Source organism: Neurospora tetraspora, assembly GCF_033439725.1.
Source record: "Neurospora tetraspora strain CBS 560.94 chromosome Unknown B0H65scaffold_2, whole genome shotgun sequence".
Lineage (NCBI taxonomy): Eukaryota > Fungi > Ascomycota > Sordariomycetes > Sordariales > Sordariaceae > Neurospora > Neurospora tetraspora.
This window is the reverse complement of record NW_026944384.1, coordinates 5,280,688-5,302,893: the sequence shown is the minus strand read 5'-3', so window position 1 is coordinate 5,302,893 and position 22,206 is coordinate 5,280,688. Positions and strand designations below refer to the sequence as shown.

General features: G+C 52.5%; 8 protein-coding genes across 8 annotated transcripts; 4 read left to right on the top strand and 4 right to left on the bottom strand.

Moving 5' to 3' along the window:
- Window positions 1-85: 85 nt before the first annotated feature.
- B0H65DRAFT_520367 (uncharacterized protein) lies at window positions 86-2,532 on the top strand (the record flags this gene model as incomplete). Its single annotated transcript, XM_062828731.1, has 3 exons — window positions 86-679; window positions 748-2,344; window positions 2,412-2,532. The coding sequence occupies exons 1-3, from the start codon at window positions 391-393 to the stop codon at window positions 2,530-2,532; spliced, it is 2,007 nt and encodes a 668-aa protein (XP_062685027.1). The 5' UTR covers window positions 86-390.
- Window positions 2,533-3,315: 783 nt separating this feature from the next.
- On the bottom strand, window positions 3,316-4,676 carry B0H65DRAFT_132388 (Sec1-binding region of Mso1-domain-containing protein). The gene has a single exon (XM_062820824.1). It carries the CDS (start codon window positions 4,219-4,221, stop codon window positions 3,376-3,378), a length of 846 nt encoding a protein of 281 aa, XP_062685026.1. The 5' UTR covers window positions 4,222-4,676; the 3' UTR covers window positions 3,316-3,375.
- A 233-nt stretch (window positions 4,677-4,909) lies between these two features.
- On the bottom strand, window positions 4,910-6,325 carry B0H65DRAFT_458851 (ribosomal L28e protein family-domain-containing protein). The gene is made up of 3 exons (XM_062826429.1): window positions 6,137-6,325; window positions 5,903-6,069; window positions 4,910-5,820 (listed from the first exon to the last, which is right to left on the bottom strand). The coding sequence occupies exons 1-3, from the start codon at window positions 6,168-6,170 to the stop codon at window positions 5,047-5,049; spliced, it is 975 nt and encodes a 324-aa protein (XP_062685025.1). The 5' UTR covers window positions 6,171-6,325; the 3' UTR covers window positions 4,910-5,046.
- A 193-nt stretch (window positions 6,326-6,518) lies between these two features.
- Window positions 6,519-8,482, top strand: B0H65DRAFT_586948 (uncharacterized protein; the record flags this gene model as incomplete). The annotated part of the gene is made up of 2 exons (XM_062830956.1): window positions 6,519-6,864; window positions 6,920-8,482. Exons 1-2 carry the CDS (start codon window positions 6,580-6,582, stop codon window positions 8,480-8,482), a joined length of 1,848 nt encoding a protein of 615 aa, XP_062685024.1. The 5' UTR covers window positions 6,519-6,579.
- A 594-nt stretch (window positions 8,483-9,076) lies between these two features.
- B0H65DRAFT_546740 (uncharacterized protein) lies at window positions 9,077-9,356 on the bottom strand (the record flags this gene model as incomplete). Its single annotated transcript, XM_062829461.1, has 2 exons — window positions 9,077-9,110; window positions 9,169-9,356. The coding sequence occupies 2 exons, from the start codon at window positions 9,354-9,356 to the stop codon at window positions 9,077-9,079; spliced, it is 222 nt and encodes a 73-aa protein (XP_062685023.1).
- A 1,557-nt stretch (window positions 9,357-10,913) lies between these two features.
- Window positions 10,914-12,203, top strand: B0H65DRAFT_440579 (uncharacterized protein; the record flags this gene model as incomplete). Its single annotated transcript, XM_062825478.1, is given in 3 exon segments — window positions 10,914-11,331; window positions 11,348-11,397; window positions 12,048-12,203. 3 exon segments carry the CDS (start codon window positions 10,914-10,916, stop codon window positions 12,201-12,203), a joined length of 624 nt encoding a protein of 207 aa, XP_062685022.1.
- Window positions 12,204-13,378: 1,175 nt separating this feature from the next.
- Window positions 13,379-15,093, top strand: B0H65DRAFT_132325 (Metallo-dependent phosphatase-like protein). Its single transcript, XM_062820822.1, has 3 exons — window positions 13,379-13,764; window positions 13,865-13,925; window positions 14,005-15,093. The coding sequence occupies exons 1-3, from the start codon at window positions 13,615-13,617 to the stop codon at window positions 15,024-15,026; spliced, it is 1,233 nt and encodes a 410-aa protein (XP_062685021.1). The 5' UTR covers window positions 13,379-13,614; the 3' UTR covers window positions 15,027-15,093.
- A 4,400-nt stretch (window positions 15,094-19,493) lies between these two features.
- Window positions 19,494-20,449, bottom strand: B0H65DRAFT_132259 (uncharacterized protein). The gene has a single exon (XM_062820821.1). The coding sequence runs from the start codon at window positions 20,325-20,327 to the stop codon at window positions 19,710-19,712; it is 618 nt and encodes a 205-aa protein (XP_062685020.1). The 5' UTR covers window positions 20,328-20,449; the 3' UTR covers window positions 19,494-19,709.
- Window positions 20,450-22,206: the final 1,757 nt, after the last annotated feature.

Below are 22,206 nucleotides of genomic sequence, written 5' to 3'. Positions count from 1 at the left end.
GTCGAGGTCGCTGCGCGTGTGGACAAGTCGCGTCCATTGGCCGTTGCCCCAGGGCCTTGTCTTTTAGAGAAGCATCGCGTTACATCCCACTTCCACTCCCACGATACCCTTTTGCTGACTGTTTTCCATCCACTCTCCATCTCTCTCTTTTTTTCTTTCAATAATTATTGTGTAGAATAGTTCTATACTCACTCTTGCCTCAGAGCCCAAACAACTTCATAGGTGGCGACTTGAACTTTTACGAGGAGAGGCTGTCACCAGTGTTTAAGAGCTCGAAATTCAGGGAACTTCCACGAGAAGACCAGCTTTCCACCAGTATTTCTTCAACCTCGATATCCACGACCAAATTATCACTGAACTCGTTTCGTCGAACGAAACAATAACAACAACATGGCCGGACCAGGACGCCCACGGCGCAGAAGAGGCTCTAGCGCATCCATCGACTCGACCGACGACAGGCGCCGGCGATGGACAAGGGAGTTGGCGATCCTCAAGCCTGTTACCCCAGGAACGTCGGATGACCTGTGGCCATATTTTGCCGTGTTGACGGATGCCACCATCTATCAAAAGGATGGAAAGACGCTGGCAAACCCGCTCCATGTCGATCTCGAGGGGCCGTTTATCGTACGCGGAAAACTTGAACCCGTGGAAGACGATGACGACGAAACTCGCGAATACTGTATGTTGACTTGATGACGCCTGTTCCCCTCTCGAGATTTCCCCGCTCAAACGCTAACAATCAGCAAGTCCACAAGCCATACAACAAAGCGACGTATATCGAAATCTCTAGATCAGAACGATACTCGATCGGATTTGACCCAAACACCCTTTGGGTTTCTGGCGCATCCGGATGGTTCGAAATTATTCCCTCGAGGAAATACGAAGCCATGTACAGCCAGGTCATGGAGGCAATCACCCTTTACTATGGAATCATGGGTCCTTACGAGGAGTTCAAGAGGCTGCTAAAGAAGGCCGACAAGAAGAAGCGCAAAGACAGGAAGCCGCCACCTCTAGACGAAATCTTCTTTACATACGCGCTTGCGGCAGGAGATGGGGGCGTCACTGTAAAAGAGGAGGTTGAGGCCAGATGTCACAAATGGGCACAATTCCTGTTGGCGCATTTTCCCAAGGAATCGGAGATCAAATGGCAGGACACTGAATTTGCGGCTTGGCTGCAAGCAGCTCACCCAGACCTTCAAAAGAGGATTAGCGATGTTGCTGCTGGATTGCTCACCAAACCAGCTGCTGAGCCCGAAGGCTTACTCGCGCGGGACGACTACTCGCCTCAATCCCAAAGCTTAGCGATTCGTGAACCACCGAAAGGCAGGACGACCAAGACCAGTCGACAGGCTAGCGAGCTGTCAGACCAACGCTCAGACAAAGGAAAAGGCATAGCCAGAGATAGCCCCTTGGGAACTCCGGCCCCAGCCCCAGTATCAACCCGTCATTTACCTTCAAATTCCCCTCATCCTCGGGCGTCTCCCGCCGTCATCACTGGCAGCGACGATCTTCCCGATGACCCAGTCGATCGACTTATCATTCTGTTGGGAGAAGTTGCCCAACGTGTTGACATCAAGAAGGGGAAGATGTCACAGATCAACGCGAATTTATTCTACAACTGCAGGATCAAATACTACACTGCCGCCAGGGAGCTATGTGAGCACTTTGCAAAGGATCTTCTTGAGCGATTACCACCAATGTGGGACAACACACCATACAAGGCTTGGCTTGAGGACGTTGTTGAGAATGGACGCCCTGCTCCAACGGAATTAACAGTGGAGGACATTCCTCAATATTTAAATCGTCGGAACCGGCGGCAAACACATGCAAGTCGCTTGTCAAGCGCTCTCGGGGCTTCCCCCAGTGTCGAAGCCGAGTCGAAGGACGAAGTTCGGGCTGGAAAGCAACCTCGGGTAGGCCGCCCATCCGGCAAGGTGGCAACCCTGCGTGTGGCAGGCTCCAAGCGACTCGCATCCGATATGGCCGATGAAGACGACATGCCGCCCCGGCGCGGACGAAAAGCACTAAAACGAACAGTCGAGGCGGCGGAAGACGAGGATAGCGACGCAAACAGCGTCATCATCGATGTAGCCGACGACACGGGCGTCATACCGAAAGACGCAGTCCGAATAGTAGTCCAGGCCGAGCGCCTCCCAACCATGTCACCGGCCGGTCCTAACGGGACCTGGACGTGCGATCAGGAAGGGTGCAGCTACGTGGTCCGGTCGGCGGACGAGCCCGCGGGTCAGGAGCTGATCTCGAAGCATTTCAAGGACCACGAGGAGCAGGCACAGAAGATCAACTTGGCGATGGAGGAAAGTAGGGCTGGACATTTGCCTATCAAGTATGACTTTACTTTATTGTCTTCTCCTCCACGTTAAGCTTCGTTCAAGACTAGTTATCCTAACAAGATATTACAGTCATCTCCTCGATAAAATCCAGGCGATGGGGAAGAATGCCCTGGCTAAGAAACGGGGTTCGCTCAATGGGGAGCCGCTGCCTCTTCCGATCAAACGTCGGTTGTTGATCTAGGTCGACAACGCAATGTTGATGGTCATGCTCCATCGCTGCCGCCGCCTCCACAAACCTGCCTCGCCCTCCGAGCGGGTAATGGTCCCTGACCGACACTGGCGGTGCGGAAAAGTTACCAATGGGATTCAAATGATACCCTCTGTTTGTTGTCTTTATACTGTATCGAATACAATCTACTTACTTGGCGTTGGGTGGTGTCCAAGGATGAAGTCTACCAGGAAACGAAAGGGGTGTTTTGGAGTTCATGGAGATTCAGGTCATACGGAGGAGGTCTGAATCAATTGTTGCGAGGCAGATGTTTATGGAATCAAAAAGGGGTATGGCTCCAATCAGCGCTGCTTAGTCTTTCACGTTGCTATGTGCATAGTCCTAAGGTGTACCTCTTACGTTGTGGGAAGTGCTACCTACAAGAGAGCACGAGTGTGGTACCGCGATGTAAAGGTTAGGTCATGTATTATATCCGCCCCTATGGACCACTTAACATCCTGCGACCCGGTCGGCGTATATAGCCAGGTAGAAACCAAGCGTTCCTCTCCTTCAGAGTTCATTGGTACCGACATCACCAGTTCAAACCACGTAGATCGTTTTGCAGAAGTGGGCTTGACCTCCTATCCATCACTCAACTTCCCCCCCCCCCCTCTGTCCGTACTCGACGCTTGTATAATCGCTCCTATTTGTTCGCTAGCTGAAAATCGAATCGCTTGCCGACCAGTAAACCAGTAAAGCCAACGCTACGCTTTGCCCAGCCTGCCCAGCCTGTCTCTCTGTTCGTACTCTGTATACACACCTATTCCACTTCCTTCCCCCCTCCCTCCCTCCTCTTTCATGTCCTAGACCAACCTTCTATCGCATCCTAGGATTACTAGGCAACCCCATCCTCCCTCCTCCCGGCGGCGGTCTAGGTCCACTCGGCAACCCGACATGTCCTTGATGGCCACCATCATACCCCCCTCCTCCTCCTCCTACCGACCCTGTCCTCTGCTGGGAAGCAGCAGCAGGCGGCGCAAACGGCCCACTCCCACCCGAGTTTCCAGGACTCGTAGTCCTCGACCCGCCCCAAAGCCTCTGCTTCAACTTATCCTGCGCACTAATCCCGCTGCTCCCACTATGTTGCGCAGGCATCGACGCCGCGCTGCTGGCTGCGCCGCCTCCTGCTGCGGGGCCGTAGGGTCCTGCTTGTTGATGACCGTGGCCGCCGGCTCGTAGGCTTTGTGGTGCTCCTCCTCCTCCTCCTTGATGCTGTCCTGCTCCTCCGGGGTGGTACCCACCATGGCCGGGAGCGGCGTTGACAGAAGGCGAAGAAGCAGCCGAAGTAGCAGCTGGGGCAGCGGCGGCGGAGCGGGCGAAGGGGTTTCGACTTTGCGCCGCTGCACCCTGTTGCGCAGCACCACCTCCTCGGCCGGCACCGTTGTTATCCCATAAGCTGCTTAACTGTTGTTGACCGCCATAACCATTTAACCTCTGCTGTTGACCAGAGCCGTATTGTTGTTGCTGTTGAGGAGCAGGAGGAGGAGCCTTGGGGTCGGGAGGCAGCCAGGAGGGAAAATGTTGGCCCTTTTCGACGTAGTGGGCGCGCAGGACGCGGCAGACGTGGGTGTCGTCTTCGGTGTCGCCGTCGGCTTCGCCAGAGAAGTAGTTGCGTTGGAGCTTGGTGATGTTGTTGGAGAGGTTGGAGTACCAGGAGGACATCTTGGTTGTTGCCTTTGTGTTGTTGTTGTGTGACGGATGTTCTCGTGGGTGGTAACGTGAGTGGGTTACGTTCGGTTGGTGTAATTAGCTATCTGGTGTCGTGGATTTTGTTGTGTGATGTTGGGAAGTCAAAGTGAGGTTTGTTTCTGTCGGTGACGAGGTGCTACGGCCAGCAAGCACCCCTAGATCGGATCGCGAGATCGGGCGGTGGGAAGCTCCTTTGGGTGATTATCGCGGGTAAGGGTTATGGTATTATTAGGCGCGGTATTGCGGTTGGGTATGAAGCTCGTATTATTTGGTTGGGAATTGGAGGTTTGTTGGTGTCCCGCGTACAAAGAAACAAAGGTTCCCAAAGTTCCTTGTTCGTGACCTGTGGAAGGTGAAAGATGGATCGATCGCCAGGAGAGATGGGAAAGGCGGCGTGGGTTCCAAGGGGCGTTTCATCAATCCCATGCGCGACCGTTACCTCCTGTCCTGAAGAGACACTGCCCCACCTATAAGTACGTACCAACCTTCCTAACTTTGCAGCGTGGGGAGCCTGTGGCCCGCCTATAAAATGGCAAATGGCCAGAACAGCGGCTACCAGCAGGGTGATGCATGCACTTTCGCTCCTCGCGTATCACAATCGCGAAGCATATGATCCGGAAAGTATACCTACAATTAGGTAGTTCAGCTTGAACAAACAGTGTAAACATGAAAAGGGCTCTATTTCTACGAGCCATGCAATCATTACATAGCAGAATGTCCAGACTGGTGACCAATCTGCCAGATGCCAAGGTATCATATCTAGTACATCAACAACATCAAATCCTTCACATCCGTCTTTTAGAAAGCAAGCAGCTTCTCCCTGTCCGTCTCGTGCTCCACCTCGATCTCCTTCTTTTTCCGCGCCTTCATCTTGGTGACCTTGCCTCTCTTCCTCTTGTCGCCCGCCTTTGTCTTCTTCTTGGTATCCTCCTCGCTGTCACCCTCATCGTCGTCGTCATCATCATCCTCATCGTCGTCCTCCGCATCGTCCTCGTCGTCGCTGCCGAGCCAGTCCTCGATATCGTTGAGCTCGTCGTCGGTCTCTTCGAAGTCGGACACGTACTCGACATTGCCGTCCTCGATCTCCTCCTCGAGCTCTTCCTCCTCTTCCTCCTCCTCGTCCTCGTCCTCGATACCCTCATCCAAATCCTTGTCGCGGGTACCCTCGCCCTCCTTCTCGAGACCGTGCAGCACCTTCTTCCAGACAGACTCGGAAACGTTGAGGGGCTGGTCGCCGTACATTCCTTGCCTGAGACGCTCCAGCAGCTCTCTCTCGATCGTCCTCTCCAGCTTAGCGGCAATGAGCGCCTTGCGCTCTCTGGCCTCTTCGCGGTGCTTGACCTTGGGCGCCATCTTGGGTACGAGCTTCTCGCCGAGACGGTCCTCCTCGGCGGCGAGTTTGCGCATGCGGGTCGCGACTTGTACGAGGCGGGTGAGGCGCTGCTTGCACTTGTGGAGGAGGAATTTGGGGAAGTATTGGAGGCGATCCTCTATTTGCTGGAGGGCTTCGGCGTAGTTTTGCGACAACTTGATCTTCTCCCACCATTTGGAGGGCATGTGGGCTCTCTCGATCTGTAAGGGGGGCATGTGTCAGCTTAGTCGGTTCCGGGGATACGGTAGGTTCGCCACCAGTAGAGTGAACAGGTATACGCACGGTCTTGATGTAAAGGTATATTGTGCCCTTGGGCGAGGTTCTGACGGTCGCATAACGGCTGTTGGCTAGGGGGCAGCTCTGCCTGTTGCAGAAGCCGCTGACGTTGTACTCATTTCTGCAAAAGTTGTTGCCCTTGGTCGTCTTGAGCTTGAAAGCACAGAACTGCTCTGTAGGTTTGAATGTTAGCGACACTGCGGGGCAGGCCTTCGACTTTCGAAGGAGACTGTGACATACGGTTGATGATCTGCCAGACGATTTCGTCAGACATGTTGACTGTGGTTGATCTGATCTCCTTCTAATTGTCGGGGTATCTTCAAATTGGCGTTGTGGTGGAAAAAGGTCAACTTCCTTCTCGAAGAAGGAGGAGGAGCAGGTCGAGTGCACGATGAGATGGAGAAGACAGAGGCGTGGCTGCGGTTGCCCGATAAAAATTTAGAAATGGATCTTCTGAACTTTTGATGCGGTCGATGTGGTCCGTGCAATCGCTGGACATCCCGGCAGCTCGGGGTCAGGGCCAATCATCTTACAGCGATATCTTCAGAGTGGCATCTCAAAGTCTTGGCACTCGCTCTTGGTGCAGGGGTCCTGTTTATCAACCCGCCATCGAAGGTTCACCATCTCTTTATCAGTGAAGACATCACTTGTGAAAAGGGCTTCATGTCTTTCGGTTGAGGTCAATGTTCCGCCATGCGCTAAGACGAGCTGCTATTTACCGACCGGGGACTTCCCGAGTCACTTCACGTTCGCTACTACCTCGGCCACAGCAGCCATGTCTTATCCGCATGGCACGAAGCTATCATGAGTTTGGCCATAGGGCGTCTGCCTTTGACGCCGTCTCTGGGGGCAAGAGTAGAGACTCGACTCTGTCCTTTCTCACAAACGACACCATCTATGCCCTCTCATCAGGATCAGGAAGAGCTGGCATAGCTGTAATCCGTATTTCTGGACCTGGTTGTCTTGATGTAATAACCTCCTTCCCACACCCATTTCTCCTGTCGTGACTAACACCAAGCAAAGGTCTACAACTCACTATGTCCCACCAAACCCATTCCCAACCCCAGATACGCCGCAGTGCGCACTCTAACCGAGCCCACCGAATCCGGCAAGGATGCCTCATCATCACCACCAGCTAACGCCAACGTCCTCGACACCGACGCTCTGGTCCTCTACTTCCCCGGTCCCAAGACCGTCACAGGCGAGGACGTCCTCGAGCTGCACGTGCACGGCGGCCCGGCCACCGTCAAGGCCGTTCTCTCCGCCATTCCCAAGTCCACTTCTTCGGGTACCATCCGCTACGCCGAGCAAGGCGAGTTCACCAAGCGCGCCTTCCTCAACAACCGACTAGACCTCGCCCAAGTCGAAGCCCTCGGCGACACCCTCTCCGCGGAAACCGAGCAGCAGCGACGGGCCGCCATCCGCGGCACCTCAGGCGTGTTGGGCAAGACGTACGAGTCCTGGCGGGAGCAGCTACTCCTAGCCAGGGGCGAGATCGAAGCCCTGATTGACTTCAGCGAGGACCAGCACTTCGATGAGTCACCTACGGAGCTGCTGCGGAACGTCACCCATCTCGTTAAAGGGATACTGCATTCCATCAAGCTGCACGAGATGGGCAGCCAGCGGAGCGAGTTACTCCGCAACGGCATCCGGATCGCTTTGCTCGGTCCGCCGAACGTGGGGAAGAGCAGCTTGATGAACTTGATTGTGGGGAGGGAGGCGAGTATCGTGTCGTCTGAGGCTGGCACGACGAGGGATATTGTTGAAGCTAGTCTTGATATCCGCGGGTATTTGTGTTCGTTCGCTGATACGGCTGGTATTCGCACCCGCTCGTCCCTTTTACCGGAAGAGGAAGAGGAAAAAAAGGAGGAGGCGCCAATCGGCAAGATCGAAGAGGAGGGTATCCGTCGCGCGAGACAGAAGGCTCTTGACTCAGATGTCATTATCGTTCTGGCTTCTGTCGAACCCCATCCCAACGGTGGTGTAGAAGGTTACCGCCTAAACTACGACCTCTCAACCCTCCACCTCGCCTCTCAAGCGCCAGAATCCCTTCTGGTGATTAACAAATCCGAGACCGTCCCTCCCGCTGTCCTAGCGCAATTAATCCGGTCCTTCAAAACCGACGTCCTCTCCACCCACCTCCCCGCGGACTCCCCGCTCAAAACCCAAGACCCGGTCCTCATCTCCTGCCGAACCGCCGAGCAACGCTCCGGGGGTGTTGACGACACAGACCCAGGCAAAATCCACCACCTCATCTCCCGCCTGTCCTCCTCCTTCGCCGAGCTGACCGCCATCCCGCAAGACATGGAGCACTTGCTAGGCGTCACGGCGAGGCAGAATGAATTGCTTGGGCAGTGTAGAGATGCGTTGGAGGATTTTATGGCTGAGGCGAACCCGAACACGACGACTGTTGAGGGGGATGTCGTGAGGATGGGAGAGGATGAAGTGGAAGCGGATATTGTGCTGGCGGCGGAACATTTGAGGGTGGCGGCGGGGAGGTTGGCTGCTATCACGGGGAAGGGAGAGGCGGGGGATGTGGAGGAGGTGTTGGGGGTTATTTTTGAGAAGTTTTGTGTTGGGAAGTAGGGGAGGTGATGAGGGCGGGAGTGGGATGGATCGTGGATGGAAGTGGGACTTTGGATGGATGAGTTGGGTAAATGAAGAACAATGATATATGCTGAAGTCTATCCTTCTCTCTAGTCCTTTGTCCTTTCTTTCTATGGCTACCATTACATCCTCCAAGTTCTTTCCATGAGTCCTGTGAGGACTGTTAAATCTAGTCTATAGCAAGCTGGAAGAAAAAATGCTGAAGAAACGAGGTAGTAAAATAGAGGTTAAAACAGGGTAGAAGAGACCAAACCCCAAACCATGTCCCCCTTCTATTTCCAAACCCCATGCATGCCCGTGATCATAACCGTACTCAACCTCACCACTATCAGTCATGAATGCCCGCCAGAAAGCGAAAACCTTGAAACTCCCCAACCTATGCTATGCCATAAAAGTGAAAGCCCCTTCCCTCTCTCCTCCGCATGTCCAGAAGAAAGTTACCATAGTCGAAACACTCCACCCCAAACTCCGATAAACTCCAAAAATATGCAAGTCGAATGTGCCGTTGCCGGTGTTGTTCTTGTACAGTATCAAAACAGGTCGTGCAAGTATAGAATCAGAAGCTTCTAATGTTTACTTCTGCTGCTCATCATCACCATCGTCGCCCCTGAAGAGTGCTTGTTAGTTATCATATCATTAACATAGGGGGGATCAGGATAACTCACTTGTTGTAACCAGAGCGGCCAAAGTTGCGGAACTTGTTCTCCTCGTCGTCATCGCCGTCCTTGTTGTAGCCGGAACGTCCAAAGTTGATGAGGTTCTTGTCTTGCTCCTCATCGTCACCGTCCTTGTTGTAGCCAGAGCGGCCGTAGGCGACGGGGCAGCGGGTGGTGGAGGATCCCATGACGGCCATTGTGAATGATTTTTTGTGTGGTGAAGGTGGGATATGTTGTAGGTGTTTGGGACTGAGGGTGAAGAGTATATATAAATATAACTTGAAGCTTTGGAGGATTGGAAGTGGATGTTGTGATGTATGTGTTGATGTTGTATGTTGATGATTGATGCTGAAGCTGATGATAAGAAGAAACAACCTCATAAGTCGGGCATCTCCAAGGTCTTAAATAGAGGAAGAAGAAACACAGAGACAGGCAACTGCCTTTTGGCTCGAGGCCAGCTTGAGGCCATTCCCGGAGTAGCCATCTCGGCTAGGAAGCACCTTGGGGGTACTGGGCCCCCAAGCGCCGCAGCGGTCCGCGGTCTTCGCATGACATAAGAAAACGGGGATTTGAGGCCCGTCATCAAGCGTCCCTAAGCCTGGTGTATGGGGTTGACTGATGCGTTTCTGAGCAATACTATGTTGTATCGTCAATCTTGTGGTACGGGGTTTGGAGTCACAGCCCCCGAAGGTGTCTAGGAAATAGTACCTCGTAGTTCAGGCTTCCATCTGCCAAGGGGTACAAGCGAAGGCACCCAAATTTAATCCCAGGGAAAGGCACTAGAGGTAAGAAGTATGTACCTGGCCCCACAAGGCTGTTCAGGGCCTCGTCTAAAGTGTCGTCTCTTTTGGCCTCTGTTCACCGGAGGTTGTACAAATTCGGTCAAGGTATCGCTAATAGCAGATACGAGTCGAAAAGAGCCCCCAAGCCAAGGCTTCAAGGCTTCCATTTGGGGTTGTCAGAGCTGAAGGGCATGCGTCCGCGATGCAACGGGAAGATCCAAGTCCCAACTGGATGACGCTAACTGTAGGGCTGAGTCCACGATACACAAGTGCTGCGAGAGCTTTGATAGGTGCCTGAGACGCCGAGTCCAGCACGTTTAGCGATGTAACTCGGTAGATATTCCCGGCGGCGTACCTATGATGTTGTCCACTCCACGAGGCCGCGCCGTCGGGTAACATCCATATTCGCTTCTTTGTTGTTGCTTACAACGCAGTCGAGCATGTTCTGGATGGAGCTTTTGATCGGTCAGACTTCTGGTGGTGCTTCATTGGAAGACGGTGGCTATGGGATTGCACCCTGTTCCCAACGGAGTCGTCACGCCGAAATGTGTGGGTGCTGCAAGTGAGCCCAGTCATCGTTGACAGTTTCAGACATTGTTGCCGTACAAAGCCGCTCTTTGCCTGTCAGCGACATGGACTATTGATGTGTACGTACCTGGACCCTGAGTTTGGGGTGTTTTTCGGCGGTACTTTTGTTGAAGATAGCATCAATCGCAGGTTGAAAGCAGGATGATGCGGTGATGGATGACTTAAGCTGGAGAACGAAGTGGAAGACCTCAATGGTCCGGGAAAGGCGATCCTTCCCTCCCTCTGAATTGCCCATTGGGGATTATGCAATCATCATCAATGCACTCGCTCCTGCCACGAACGGATTCCCAGATAGGACTCATTCCTGTTTGAGTCGCCTAAAGTCCGAACTTCAACGGCTGCTCCGCTCCGTGCTGCGGCTTTCTCTTCAGTTCCACTCGATGAATGACTCCGTCTTCGCCGTCGAGACACTTTGGCTGCTCAGCCGTTGGAAATAGGGCGGCCGATGAGCATGATTCCAGAAAGACGTTGGAAGGCAGGAAGAATAGTTGGATCCCTGTTGCGTGGAAATACTTGCACCTTCCCCCGCGAATGGGACGCTATAACACCCCTTCCGTGACTTCCGTCTGCTTCTTTTGTGCCTCTGTTTTGCAGTTCTCTGCCACCTCCTTTTCATCACCAACTGGTCATTTGCCGACAACCGACCGCGCCAACAAAGACCAGTTGGACATCGTCATTAGAGGCAATTACCACTGCGCACACCGAATCTCGACGAGTTCGAGCCTCGACGACTCGCACAAACAACCCCGAATCACCAGAGTACCCTTGGCTAGACGGCTGCCTTGGGATACTCCTCGTGTATGTATGTTGATGACGAGATTGCGGCACTTGGGTGGCCTCCGGTGATTTGACCGCGGCGACGCTTTCGGTAGGTGTTGCCGGCTGCTTACGGCGTACAAACAAACGGCATCAGGTTGTGCTCCAGGGGTTGCTTTGTTGAAGAGGAACCTGAAGTTGCCAGCCGCCGGCGTGGAGGGGTTCAAACGGCACTTCAACGGTCAACCCCCGGCCCGTCCCCCGGTGTGGGGCACTACCTACGTCCCCCGGACCCCGTCTCCTACTCCGTGCCTCCGGCATCCCCGGAGTATATCAATACATCCGGATCGTCCTAGACCTGAGTTGACTCGATGTGGTCATTTAACGCGCCCGTGCGTGTTAGGCTTCCATTTCGCCCTCAAAATAGGTACAAAAGCCACCGAGCCAAAGACATCACTGCCGAGCACTGCCCCCTTGGGGTCTGCACTAACAATTTCCAGGTCTTTGTTGGGAACAACCTTTGCTGGAATATCAACCAACATCTCGAGATATTCTATACTTACTTCATTCCACTCTTATCACCTACATCCTGGGTGGCACAAGCCAGCATGGCATTCTCGGAAGACATGAGGTGCATTTTCAGGTTACACAGCATAGTTGTCTGCAAGAGATCTTTTCACTCTTAATCAGCAAAGTCCTGCCTCGTCTGACAAGCGTCAAGGAGACTTGACAACATTTCACCGCAACTTCAATCTACCATAGACTCAAAAGGTCTCCCAAATTCCAATGGAAGCGAGAACCAACCAGGCCATTGAGACCATCACCACTCCCCAATACGGCTGCCTGACCCTGAACAACGCCTTTGTTGTCATCACACCCAAGATGGGATCACGGCCCCCTCTTCTCACTCAATATTGAGCGGCTCTGCTAATCCCAAGTCTTAGCTCGGGAAGGATGCAATAACAATACCCAATTGCCGACCCTCCCCTCTCCCGCGAGTCTCATGCAGCCCTGTGGAAATAACAGGCACGTGGGGGAAGTCATATCATCAGCACTATAGCCCGATCTTGCTACGGACTTGGGGGCTTCAGATACCACCATCGACGGAGATGCCGCTGCATGTCGTGCTTTATAGCTTGATCCATCTCAAGTGAGGCACGGATAAACAGCCGAGCAATGAAGGATGCTTGGAGCGGCTATTTTGATGGGAAGCTTGTCACTTCTTGGGTGTTGAAGGCTCACGGAATGGGGGGCACCTTGCTGTCGTCTGAACCTCGGGTGTGACGCTTGATTACAGAGTTGAAGAACTGGACGGACCTAACAGTAGTTTTGGCTATCATGATCGCCTAGGCTACGATTTGTCTGCGGAAACTTGAGAGAAAGGTCTGTCCTCTTGACAGGGTTGGCTGTTTTTATCCAAACAAATCCCCATATGAGAAGTTCTACAAGTGCATGTCTTTTTTTACAAGAGGCGACACTGCCCGTTATGGAAGTCCAAAACGATCAGTGACTCTTTACCGTGGTATTTCGGGACGTTCGTTTTCGAGACCTAGCAGGAGAAGTACATTCAGCATTGCAGACATGCTTGAATTCCTTCAAACCCCAAACCTGGAGGCATTCAAGTTGCGTCTATGCGATTGCCATTGGTTCAGCCGACAGAGTACTGCCTGTACCTACAAGGTTCCGGAAACGAACGCCTCGAGATATTACGGTATACTATGGAGATTGAGTCCACAATGGCAGGTGACGGGGTAAATCGAGTATGGGGTCGATATTTACATCACTCTCAGGTCTGGAAGCGGTTCTTGGAGACACACGGCTGGTAGTACCAGGCGTTAACCGCAAAGGAAGGGTTATCACGGACCTTAAAGGACGAGTTGCGCAGAGCTTCCAAAGGAAGAAGACAGCAGAGTGGCTTGAATAGCGTGGTCAGAGAAAGCTTTCTGTCAACTCTGACATATGGATCAAGTGACATCTGGTCTCCACACACGAGGATAAGCAGGAGACAGGAGATTGCTCCTTCCTTTTCGAAAGAAAATTGTATTCAGATATCCGATTTCTGGATCAACTAGCACGTGCCAAGTCACTTGATTTGTGTTAAAGGTTTCCTTTCAGTGTGACTCAACTCGACTCTGGCGTTGAAACCATATCTTCATCCCAGTCATCTGCCTAGCGGTTGAAAAGGTATCAACACCCTACACCGTAAATTCCATCAACATTTGGTACCTTGGATGAAAGTATCTTTCTGACACAACCTTTTTTTCGTTCTCAAAGACGACTACATTTTCCAAAAACCAGAAGACATCGCCCACGCCTTTGTTAGCTGTCCATGATGAATAGCCCTCCCGCTGACCGACGTCCAACAAGACGAACGAGAATAGTGTGCATCAGCGACACCCACAACTGCACTGTCAAGCTGCCCAAGGGCGACGTTCTCATCCACGCTGGTGACTTGACAAACCAAGGGAGTATTTCAGAGGTCATGAGCTTCATATTTCTTTCTTACTGCTACACTGCCCTCGAAGCAGCGCCATAAAATTCGTCACTCGTCTTAGGAAGCTGACGCTAACATCAAACAGCTCACCAAGGCAATCCAATGGCTGGAAAAGGCCGATTTTGAAGCCAAAGTTGTCATTGCCGGTATGTCTCATCAGTTCTTCACCTAAAGCTGCCCTTAGTTAGGCAAAGAAACTGACACTCACCTTTGTTCACTCAACAGGAAACCACGACAAAGCCCTCGACCCGGCACTCTCTTCCGACTCTTCTCAGCATCAAGCCCTCTCCCCAGCGTCTAAACACTTCCATGATCAATCTCTCCCCAACCCAAGAGAATGTCTCTCCCTTTTCGAGACTCACGGACCATCAATCACTTACCTTCGCCATGAGTCCGTTGAAATCATGCTCACGCACCCAAAGGGTCCGAGGACAAAGTTCAAAGTATTTGGAAGCCCGGGAACTCCCGGGCTGGGAGATAAGTGGGCGTTTGGGTATGAGAGGGGTGTTGAAGATCCGAACTACGTCTCCAGAAAGGAGCAGGAGGCGCGGGTAATGACTGATGGGGGAGGAGAGGCGGAAGGAAACGACGAGATTAAAACCGCAGAGAAGATTTGGTCCGCCATCCCTCCAGACACTGACATCCTCATCACGCACACGCCTCCCTACGGACACTGTGACCTTGGTGTCGTCCGCGGGTCAGACGGGGAAACTGGAGATGGAAAGGAAACAGAAACAGACACAGACCAGCATCTAGGCTGCCATTCCCTCCTTCAACGCTTATCAGTCGTTCGGCCGAGACTGCATGTTTGCGGACATGTACATCGCGCTAGAGGTGCTGAAAGGGTTCGGTGGTCCCCGTGTCGTGATATTTTGGATAGAGGAGAGGATGATAGCTCTAGCGAGATGGCATGGACAGTGTCCGCGACAGAAAACTGGGCGGACCCAAGCCCGGATCCAAAGTCTGCAAAAATTAGTTTGGTTGACCTGACGGGTCGCGGTCGTGGGGAAGGAAGCAGAAGATTAGACTGGGATGATGACGCTGACGCTGGTGAGGCAGGAGGAAGGGAAAGAAGAAGAGGAGGGGGAGAAGGAGGAAGAGAAGGACGAAAGGAAACGTGTGTGGTGAACTGCGCGATTTTGGCCAGCAATTATCCTCATGTGGGAGGCAAGAGGTTTCATAAGCCGGTGGTGGTGGATTTGGAGTTGCCGGTTTGTGGGGAAGGGGGAGACGATCAGGAGAATTAACAGGAGGGTTGGATGGAAGACTGGCGGCGATGAGGGCGAGGAAAGGGACTAGCTGATTATCAGATAGTAGGTATACGGGAGCAAAGATTGGAAATATGATTAGCGAGATCGCGGGAGTTTGACACTGGAATCGTCAAGGTAGGTAGGAAATCGTGAGTATAGTGTCGTGGAGCAAAACATGATGGTGACATTGACAGTGGAGTGAAAGGACAAAGGAGTGTCTGTAAGAAAGGCAGGTACGAAATTTTCACTCTACAACACCGGGAAGGTGCAGAGCGGTAGCGTTTAGAGACGGCCGGGATCCAGCGAGGTGTCATTGTCGAAACTTGGGCATAAGAGAGGAAAGTGCAACCCGGCATTGGTACCTGGAAACCCGCTCTTTCCTAGAAAGGTCCTGACATGTATGAGTGAGATCCGGTCCTTGAGTGGAAGTGGATGTTCAGACGAGCTGAAGGTTGACACTGTTTTGTAGACAGAGAATAAAACATGACGAAGAAGGCCTTCGGGAAAAGAAGGAATATAAGCTCGAAGTAGAGGAAACGGGTTACCAAATGACGATTAGTTCACGTAGTCTTCTCGGTCTGGCACAGTCCTTGCTTCCAAGGCTCCTAAAATCTCAGTTCTAATATCAAGGTCTCCGGTATCTCAGAATTTGAATACAGCAATGGGATTGTTCCTTCGAAGATACTGTGACTATTCTGGCTTTCAAAACAACAACTCAACATGTAACTTGAGCAGGATGGGAACGAAGTCAAAGTAATTGGCGACTGCAAGTACATAAAAGCTGCTAGCTATTTCATCTCTGGCCAGCAGGAGAGTCATACAACCTTTTTGCCGTACCAAGTCAGTTGTAGTCATCATGTTGTCCAACAGCGTAAGTTCAGAGGGAAGAAATATATACTTGATGACTTTACTGTTTCCCTTCTATCTTGCTTCGGTCGAATTGCCCAGTATGACATTGTAAATAGTACGTTATCCCATCACTCTTTAGTTTTCTCTTGCTGACGACTACTACCTCTACGTGAGAAGTCTCTTTCCTACCTCCTTGTCTGAAAGAACCATTGCCGTATATACCTTCTATGGCCTGCTCCGTTGATAGAAACTATCTCGACACGCACGAGCGGTGACACTGGACTTCCACCTGCAATATCCTTCGCAAACAGGATCCAGACCAATGATCCGAGATCCGATTCTAGGATGTCTTTAATGCCATTAGGTAAATATGAGGCGACTAGATAGAGAAAGACAGGTGAATACGGCACCCATCCCCCCTAGATTCTCCTTCGGACCCGAACGTTGAAGAAACTCCGAGACCAACCGTACATAGTACATACCCTTCCCCTTTCTTACTAAGGTGTTTACTCCCTCCGTTCTCTATCCCTCCCTTAGACACCGCCTTCCCAGTTGAACCCACTTCGTCAATCAGTTTCACATGTTCATCTCTGGTTTCATCCGTCTGTGTTTTCCGCTCTTCCGCTCTTCCGCTCTGCCGTTTTGTTCCTGAGTCCCGACAAAAAGGATGTCACCGCCCACCCTAAAGCTAACCCCTAGATCTCCCCGTCTAGCACTTAGTAAGTTAGTATCGACCTCCACCAGTTCCCCAATCCACTTCAGTTTAGTTACCCACTGCAGCCATCCCCATCCCCATCTCCATCCCCGCCTCCATCGACGGAACCATCCCACCTCCCTACGCGTAAGCACGCGCAAGCACCCGCAATTACCTACAACTACCCACAAGGCCACCCACAACCCATTCAGTTGGTTCAGCCCTCAAGATCTCCCGTATTCCCCATCCAGCATCCATCAAACCCCCATTGGGAACCCCCATTGGGCATTGGCCTATCACAGCCCAGATCCCGGCTCTAAACTAACCCAACTTAAGCCGAATAGTGGATAAGCATCATAGCCAAAAGGCTCCAAAAGCAGTCGTGGCACGATGAGAGTGATCAGAATCTCTCAAGTGCCTTTTAGCTACCGCGTCACCTCAGCCTAACATGCTTAGTTCCTGACTACGCCAACAGTAAGCTGAGCTTAGTTTAGTCTAGGAAGATCACGGATAGGGCATGCCGAAAACCACACCGTCGGCTTCTCGATTTCGGTGTAGAAGCGAGGGAGAAGGCGTTCGGGTCTTCGGGAGCCTATCATTGGAGTTTTAACTTTTGAGGCGGAAGCTAGGTAACGTGCCGGTGTTGCCGGCGGTACTGGATGGTAAAGAATGCGCAAAAGGGGTCACGAGGTGCAGTTGTTAGCTCTGTTAGTTTGATAATCTGACACTGACAGATCTCGGTCGGTCGGTTGGTCGGTCAACGTTGGGATGGATATGGATATCTTCGGGCCGGTTTAGGTAGGTATCCTTTTTCGGTATCCTTATTCGTTACTATCTCGTAGCCTTCGTTACTGCTTCAATTTTCGGTCAACGCCCTCAACCATAGGCAATCAAAAGGACAGGATGGGATACCTACCCAGACCGCCTTCCTTACCTCACTTCGCCTTACCTACCGCTCACGTACCTTGACCGTTCCGCCCGCATGGCACCCGTTTCGAACTGCTCATGTCGTGACACGAACCGGCGGCCCCCGTTTTTTCGGGCTATGCCATCATAGCACGCACCTTGGCTTGACAGTTCGACAGGTTGCCAGTTGATCCCTTTGGCCTAGCTTGGTGGGTTTGATGGGAGCCCGCCGTAGAAGAGTCAACACGTGTCAGGCCTCACAGGTCGGGTTGGACCTATCACCGCCCGCTATGCATTTCTCTTGTTCTCCCCCCAGTTCGACGACGTCAAACTTTTGCGCTAAATGGCCGAACGTTTCGGGTAGTCAATCCGGGGTTGAAGGCGGAGACCAAAAACAGACGGCCTGGGATGCGGGATGGATTGGGTCCCGAGCGGTCTGCCTGGGAAAGCCACTGATGGACAACACCGGGAACTGAACCCGGATCGAACCCAAGGACCATATGGCTGGTAGCTTGAGCACTCCCAACCTTTGTTATTGGCACGCGACAGCAACTTCGTTGATGATTCGTTGTCAGTATCTATTGATCCTCGAAGTAGGATCATACTGCTTGTGGGTTCGTCCCAAACAAACCCAGTGCGTTACGGAAGATTCTCTTTTCCGGCGTACATATATTTACCCGGTTAAAGAATTAGCCGTTTCCCCTTACGTAGGTGACATTTCCGCAACGCTGATGAAGTCATACCAGGACGTCGCCATGTGGGATTTGCGGGTGAGCCGGCACTTTGGAAAGTCTTGGGTCTCCATACTATTTGGCGGTTTGACACGCGGTGAGTTGGATATGTCTCCATTGCCATGCGGATTTCGTCGACCATTTTGTTGATGTAATTGGCTTTTGGCTTACTGATCTGCAAAAATGAGCTTGAGCTAGGTTTCAGAATATGACAGCTCAGCCCGTTTGCCTAAAAGCTTTGAACAATCTTTCTCAGGGTCCGAATTCCATGGGCAGTCTGGAAAACAAGGCTACCATCCCGCCGGATAGATGGTTTTGGTTGTCGGTCGGATACGGTGTAAGGGCATGTCCAACTCGGGGTCAAGTCCACCCAAAGGCTGTCACGCGAGTGTATCCCCGAATCCAAAGCCTTGCTATGCAGATCGTCAAGGTTTCGATTTGAGCCCCTTGACTGAACAAACGGCGGCCCGCTCCGATTGCCGGACGGAATGCCGTCCGCTACGTCGATCCCCTAGCCTTGTCTGGGTGATATTCCCCGATCAGCTGGGTCTCTTCAGGCCCGAGGGGGTTGGAGGCTCAGGCATAATGGTCACTGACCACGTTATGATTTACTCAAGCCTTCCATCCAAGAGTGCCATGGCCATTGTGCCGTTTGGCTCATAGCTCCAATCAAGTTCGTAAGAGTGTTCTCTGAAAGAGAAGCGCACAGCATTATAGTCGGAGAAGATAGAAACGATGATGTTGATCAGGGTGCATGCGCAAGAATGCCTGTCAACCAGCCCAGTTCGAAGATGGCCAAAACGGGCAAAGGGACAAGGAGATGCCTGCCGAGAGGTTTAAGGTATGCGCAACATGTTGTTCCAGCAGCCGGGAGAAAATCGGAGCACGAGTTCATCGGGAAGCGGCTCTAGAAGCCCCCGTGTCCAATCAGCCTGACGCATCTTCCCCGCTGCTTGACATGTTTGGCTTCGAGGGTCCTCACTCGAGGAGCACGAGTACGGGGGAAGTGTGATGCGCATCTGTGACGGCATGCAGGTTGCACGGTTGCAACCGGCCGGCATACGGAGCACCTATCATAGGGTTTGCAGCAGATAAACCCTCCTGGTCTCTCCTTGTACGCTTCCATGATCTGGCAATGTCTGAACGACTCACAATTAGTGAAAAGCAAGACAATCCAGGATGCAATGGCTCTTACTAGTCTCATTATAAAGCCGATGTCGAGCTTGTGCTTGTTCTTCTCAAGATCAGAGATTCTTCCGAGGTCTCTCCAAGGGTATCCGTTCGATCGTGGGAACACGAAGTGCTGGGAGCAAACGCTGGCACAGCCGTCTTCCCAAGTCGTCAAGAACCCTAGAGAGAAGGTATGCAGTTAGAACACCACCAGCAGCATCTCGTAAGCTCACCGCCACGGAGATGGGTGGTTACAATATCCTTTCGGCGGTCTGGGATTTGCATCTCGTGTGCGGCTGCCCCGGCTTACACTCCCCTCAAGCTGCATTGTCAATGGTGCCCCAATGTACATAGAGGATCCCCCACGGGAAAGGGACGTTGCGTATGTACTGTGCGGTTGGTGTGACGCGACCTGACCGGCATCGCACGGGGAAACCAACGGATGGGCAGGAAAACGAACGACTGCTGTGAGGATCCCATCCGACGGCATGGCCCCGGTCGCGACACAGGAACACGATGAAGAGAGTACGGAGGGGTAGGGAAGTTGTCTTGGTGGTTTGACGGTTTGGCGGGGTAAAGTCGACAGTCGCTCAGAAGGAGGAAACGAGGGGTGGAGGGGCTTGATGTAACTCGAGTACGCAGTGAGCGTGGCTTGTGGCCGTTAGTATGTTCGTGAGCGACCAAGGCCAACGTCTGAAACAATGTTGCCTGACAGATAGTCCGACTGCTCCTCCAGGTGATCATATTCGGGATCCGACGGCTAGGTTCACTCCAGACACGAGGCCATTTCCCCAGAGGAGAGAGACAAGAAGTTGGCTGATGTGTATCTTGTCGCCGAGAGCGCTGCAAAAGCCATGTATGAGACGCTATTTGCATATCTGAGGCACGGGTATTGGCAGTAGACGAGACTCTGTAGCCAGTCGATGAACTTGTTGTACCGGCCCGCATTGGTCGTCAAATGGGGGGAAATGTAGTACTCCGGCCGTCCCTAAAACCATGGCTTCAGATAGGGATTGGATGGAGTGACAAGGCTAACAGCAGACTGTCACAATGGACCTGTTGTATGTATGAGGCTGTACCTGCTTCTGGATGTGCATCGTTTATCGGGTGGCTATCGAGGGTAATATAGGAATAAAAGAAAAGATGTGTTTTGATTGGGTAAAAGACTGATCTGGTGTGGAAGGTGACTGGTGTCAGTTGAATGGTGCTGTCGCATACCTGTCGACCATTTGCGCATCGAAATATGACAAAGTTGACGTTGAGAGAAATCGCTCTTGTGATGGCCCAATCAGCCAGAGTCTTCTGTTGTTCACGAACTGCTGCATGGGCACTCGGAGCGTCACAGCCGAAGAGCAGCATAGACGCCTCCGAAATCCGGGGCTGTCGATTGTGCAGTTTCCAGCATAGGTATATGGCGAGATATCTCCTGTCTGTAGGACAAAAACTTGATGCCGGCAGAAAAATTGGGAATTGGGCGTTGGGCGTCTAGAGCGGCTATTGGCCAAGTCGAGGAAAGAGCGAAGCGAGGACGTGTGGTTGGATCGAGTTGACCTCATTGCGCTGAATAACCTGAAGCAGGTGCTCTTTCCCTGTTAGCGGAGCATCATCAGGAGTCTCCTGCCATTTGTGATGACATCGATAGGCATCCATCATCGGCATTCACCAAGCCTGTTTGACGACGGTTTGACCTTTGACGCGTTCCCTTCGACGCAATCTCAGCTCGGGAAAGAACCTATTGGTGACTGCCACACCATCCGGCGGTACGTGGATTGTCACGGGGATTGGCACGAGGGAGCGTGAGCTTGCCCTGCTGAGCAGACCTGGTGGGCAAGATGAGACTGCTAATCCGGCAGCTTGCGCAGGAACAAACGATTCTGGTGAGCTGTCAGGAGGTGTCTTGGGTCAAGGTCAAGTCGGCGGCGGCGGCGGCATCAAGTATTCAAAAGGTTCAACTCAGAGGCCGCACTCGCCACCATCACCAGCCACGCCGAGGCACCAGGCGATATTCCGATGGGATCATGGGCCACGTTCCATGTCTGTAACTTGGCATTCCCGTCCCAGCAATGGATTGAGCGAGTGGCATTCCGAGGTGCAAGTCCGTGGACGACCGACGCCGATCCGGGAGAGAGGCCGCCTTTGTGAGTGTCGAGACGTGGATGGTGCTGTTTGAGATGGCATTTTTGCGGTCCCTATCCCGGATTGTTGTACTCCCTGTTTATATTAGTCTATCTGGGCTGTCCTGACTGTCCCCTCAACAGCGATGCTATTCCTGACAAAACTGCCACGCCTGTGCTGCTGAAGAGGGTAGCACTATGGATCATTAGCGGCCGGCGGCCGGAAGAGAAGCTGAGAAAGAAGCCGACAGAAGTCGAGGGACGCCTGCGAGGGAACCTTGGTCGAATTGTTCCCATTCCCATTTGATGGCATAAGCCAGGGCCCGGCAAGGGCAGGTGGGTGGTCACCATAACAGGAAAAGCTCCGCATACAGCCAGCGTGCATCCAGCCAGTGAGAGGCCGTCGTGATATGCTGGTGCTGTCTCGAAATCTGTCATCCCATCTCAGGTCCGGTTCCATTCTCCCCCTCTTATTGATATCGCATCGGGGCCCATCAAGATCCAGAGCGAGTGTGCGAGTTGCAAGTTCATCCCAAGTCTTAACGGGGATGTCCAGTTTTGGTCATCATCAATTCAACTCTCTCATAACTAAGCAGTGCAGTCGGGGCGCATTAGGACCCTCAGTTTGTGCCTTCCTCTTTTTACTTTGCATTCCAGTGCGAACTGCAAGTTACGGGAAAAACAATCAATCAAGGAGCGCACCTGCCCGTCAA

Bases quoted from the DNA above. Each gene is read 5' to 3' on its own strand.
- B0H65DRAFT_132325 (XM_062820822.1), top strand. From the start codon at position 13,615: ATGATGAATAGCCCTCCCGCTGACCGACGTCCAACAAGACGAACGAGA. The intron at 13,765-13,864 runs GTCATGAGCTTC...AACATCAAACAG, and splicing joins ACCAAGGGAGTATTTCAGAG to CTCACCAAGGCAATCCAATG. The intron at 13,926-14,004 runs GTATGTCTCATC...TTCACTCAACAG, and splicing joins AGCCAAAGTTGTCATTGCCG to GAAACCACGACAAAGCCCTC.
- B0H65DRAFT_132388 (XM_062820824.1), bottom strand. From the start codon at position 4,221: ATGTCCTCCTGGTACTCCAACCTCTCCAACAACATCACCAAGCTCCAA.
- B0H65DRAFT_458851 (XM_062826429.1), bottom strand. From the start codon at position 6,170: ATGTCTGACGAAATCGTCTGGCAGATCATCAACC. The intron at 6,070-6,136 runs GTATGTCACAGT...TCAAACCTACAG, and splicing joins CGTCTGGCAGATCATCAACC to AGCAGTTCTGTGCTTTCAAG. The intron at 5,821-5,902 runs GTGCGTATACCT...CCCCCCTTACAG, and splicing joins TATACCTTTACATCAAGACC to ATCGAGAGAGCCCACATGCC.
- B0H65DRAFT_132259 (XM_062820821.1), bottom strand. From the start codon at position 20,327: ATGCGGGCCGGTACAACAAGTTCATCGACTGGCTACAGAGTCTCGTCT.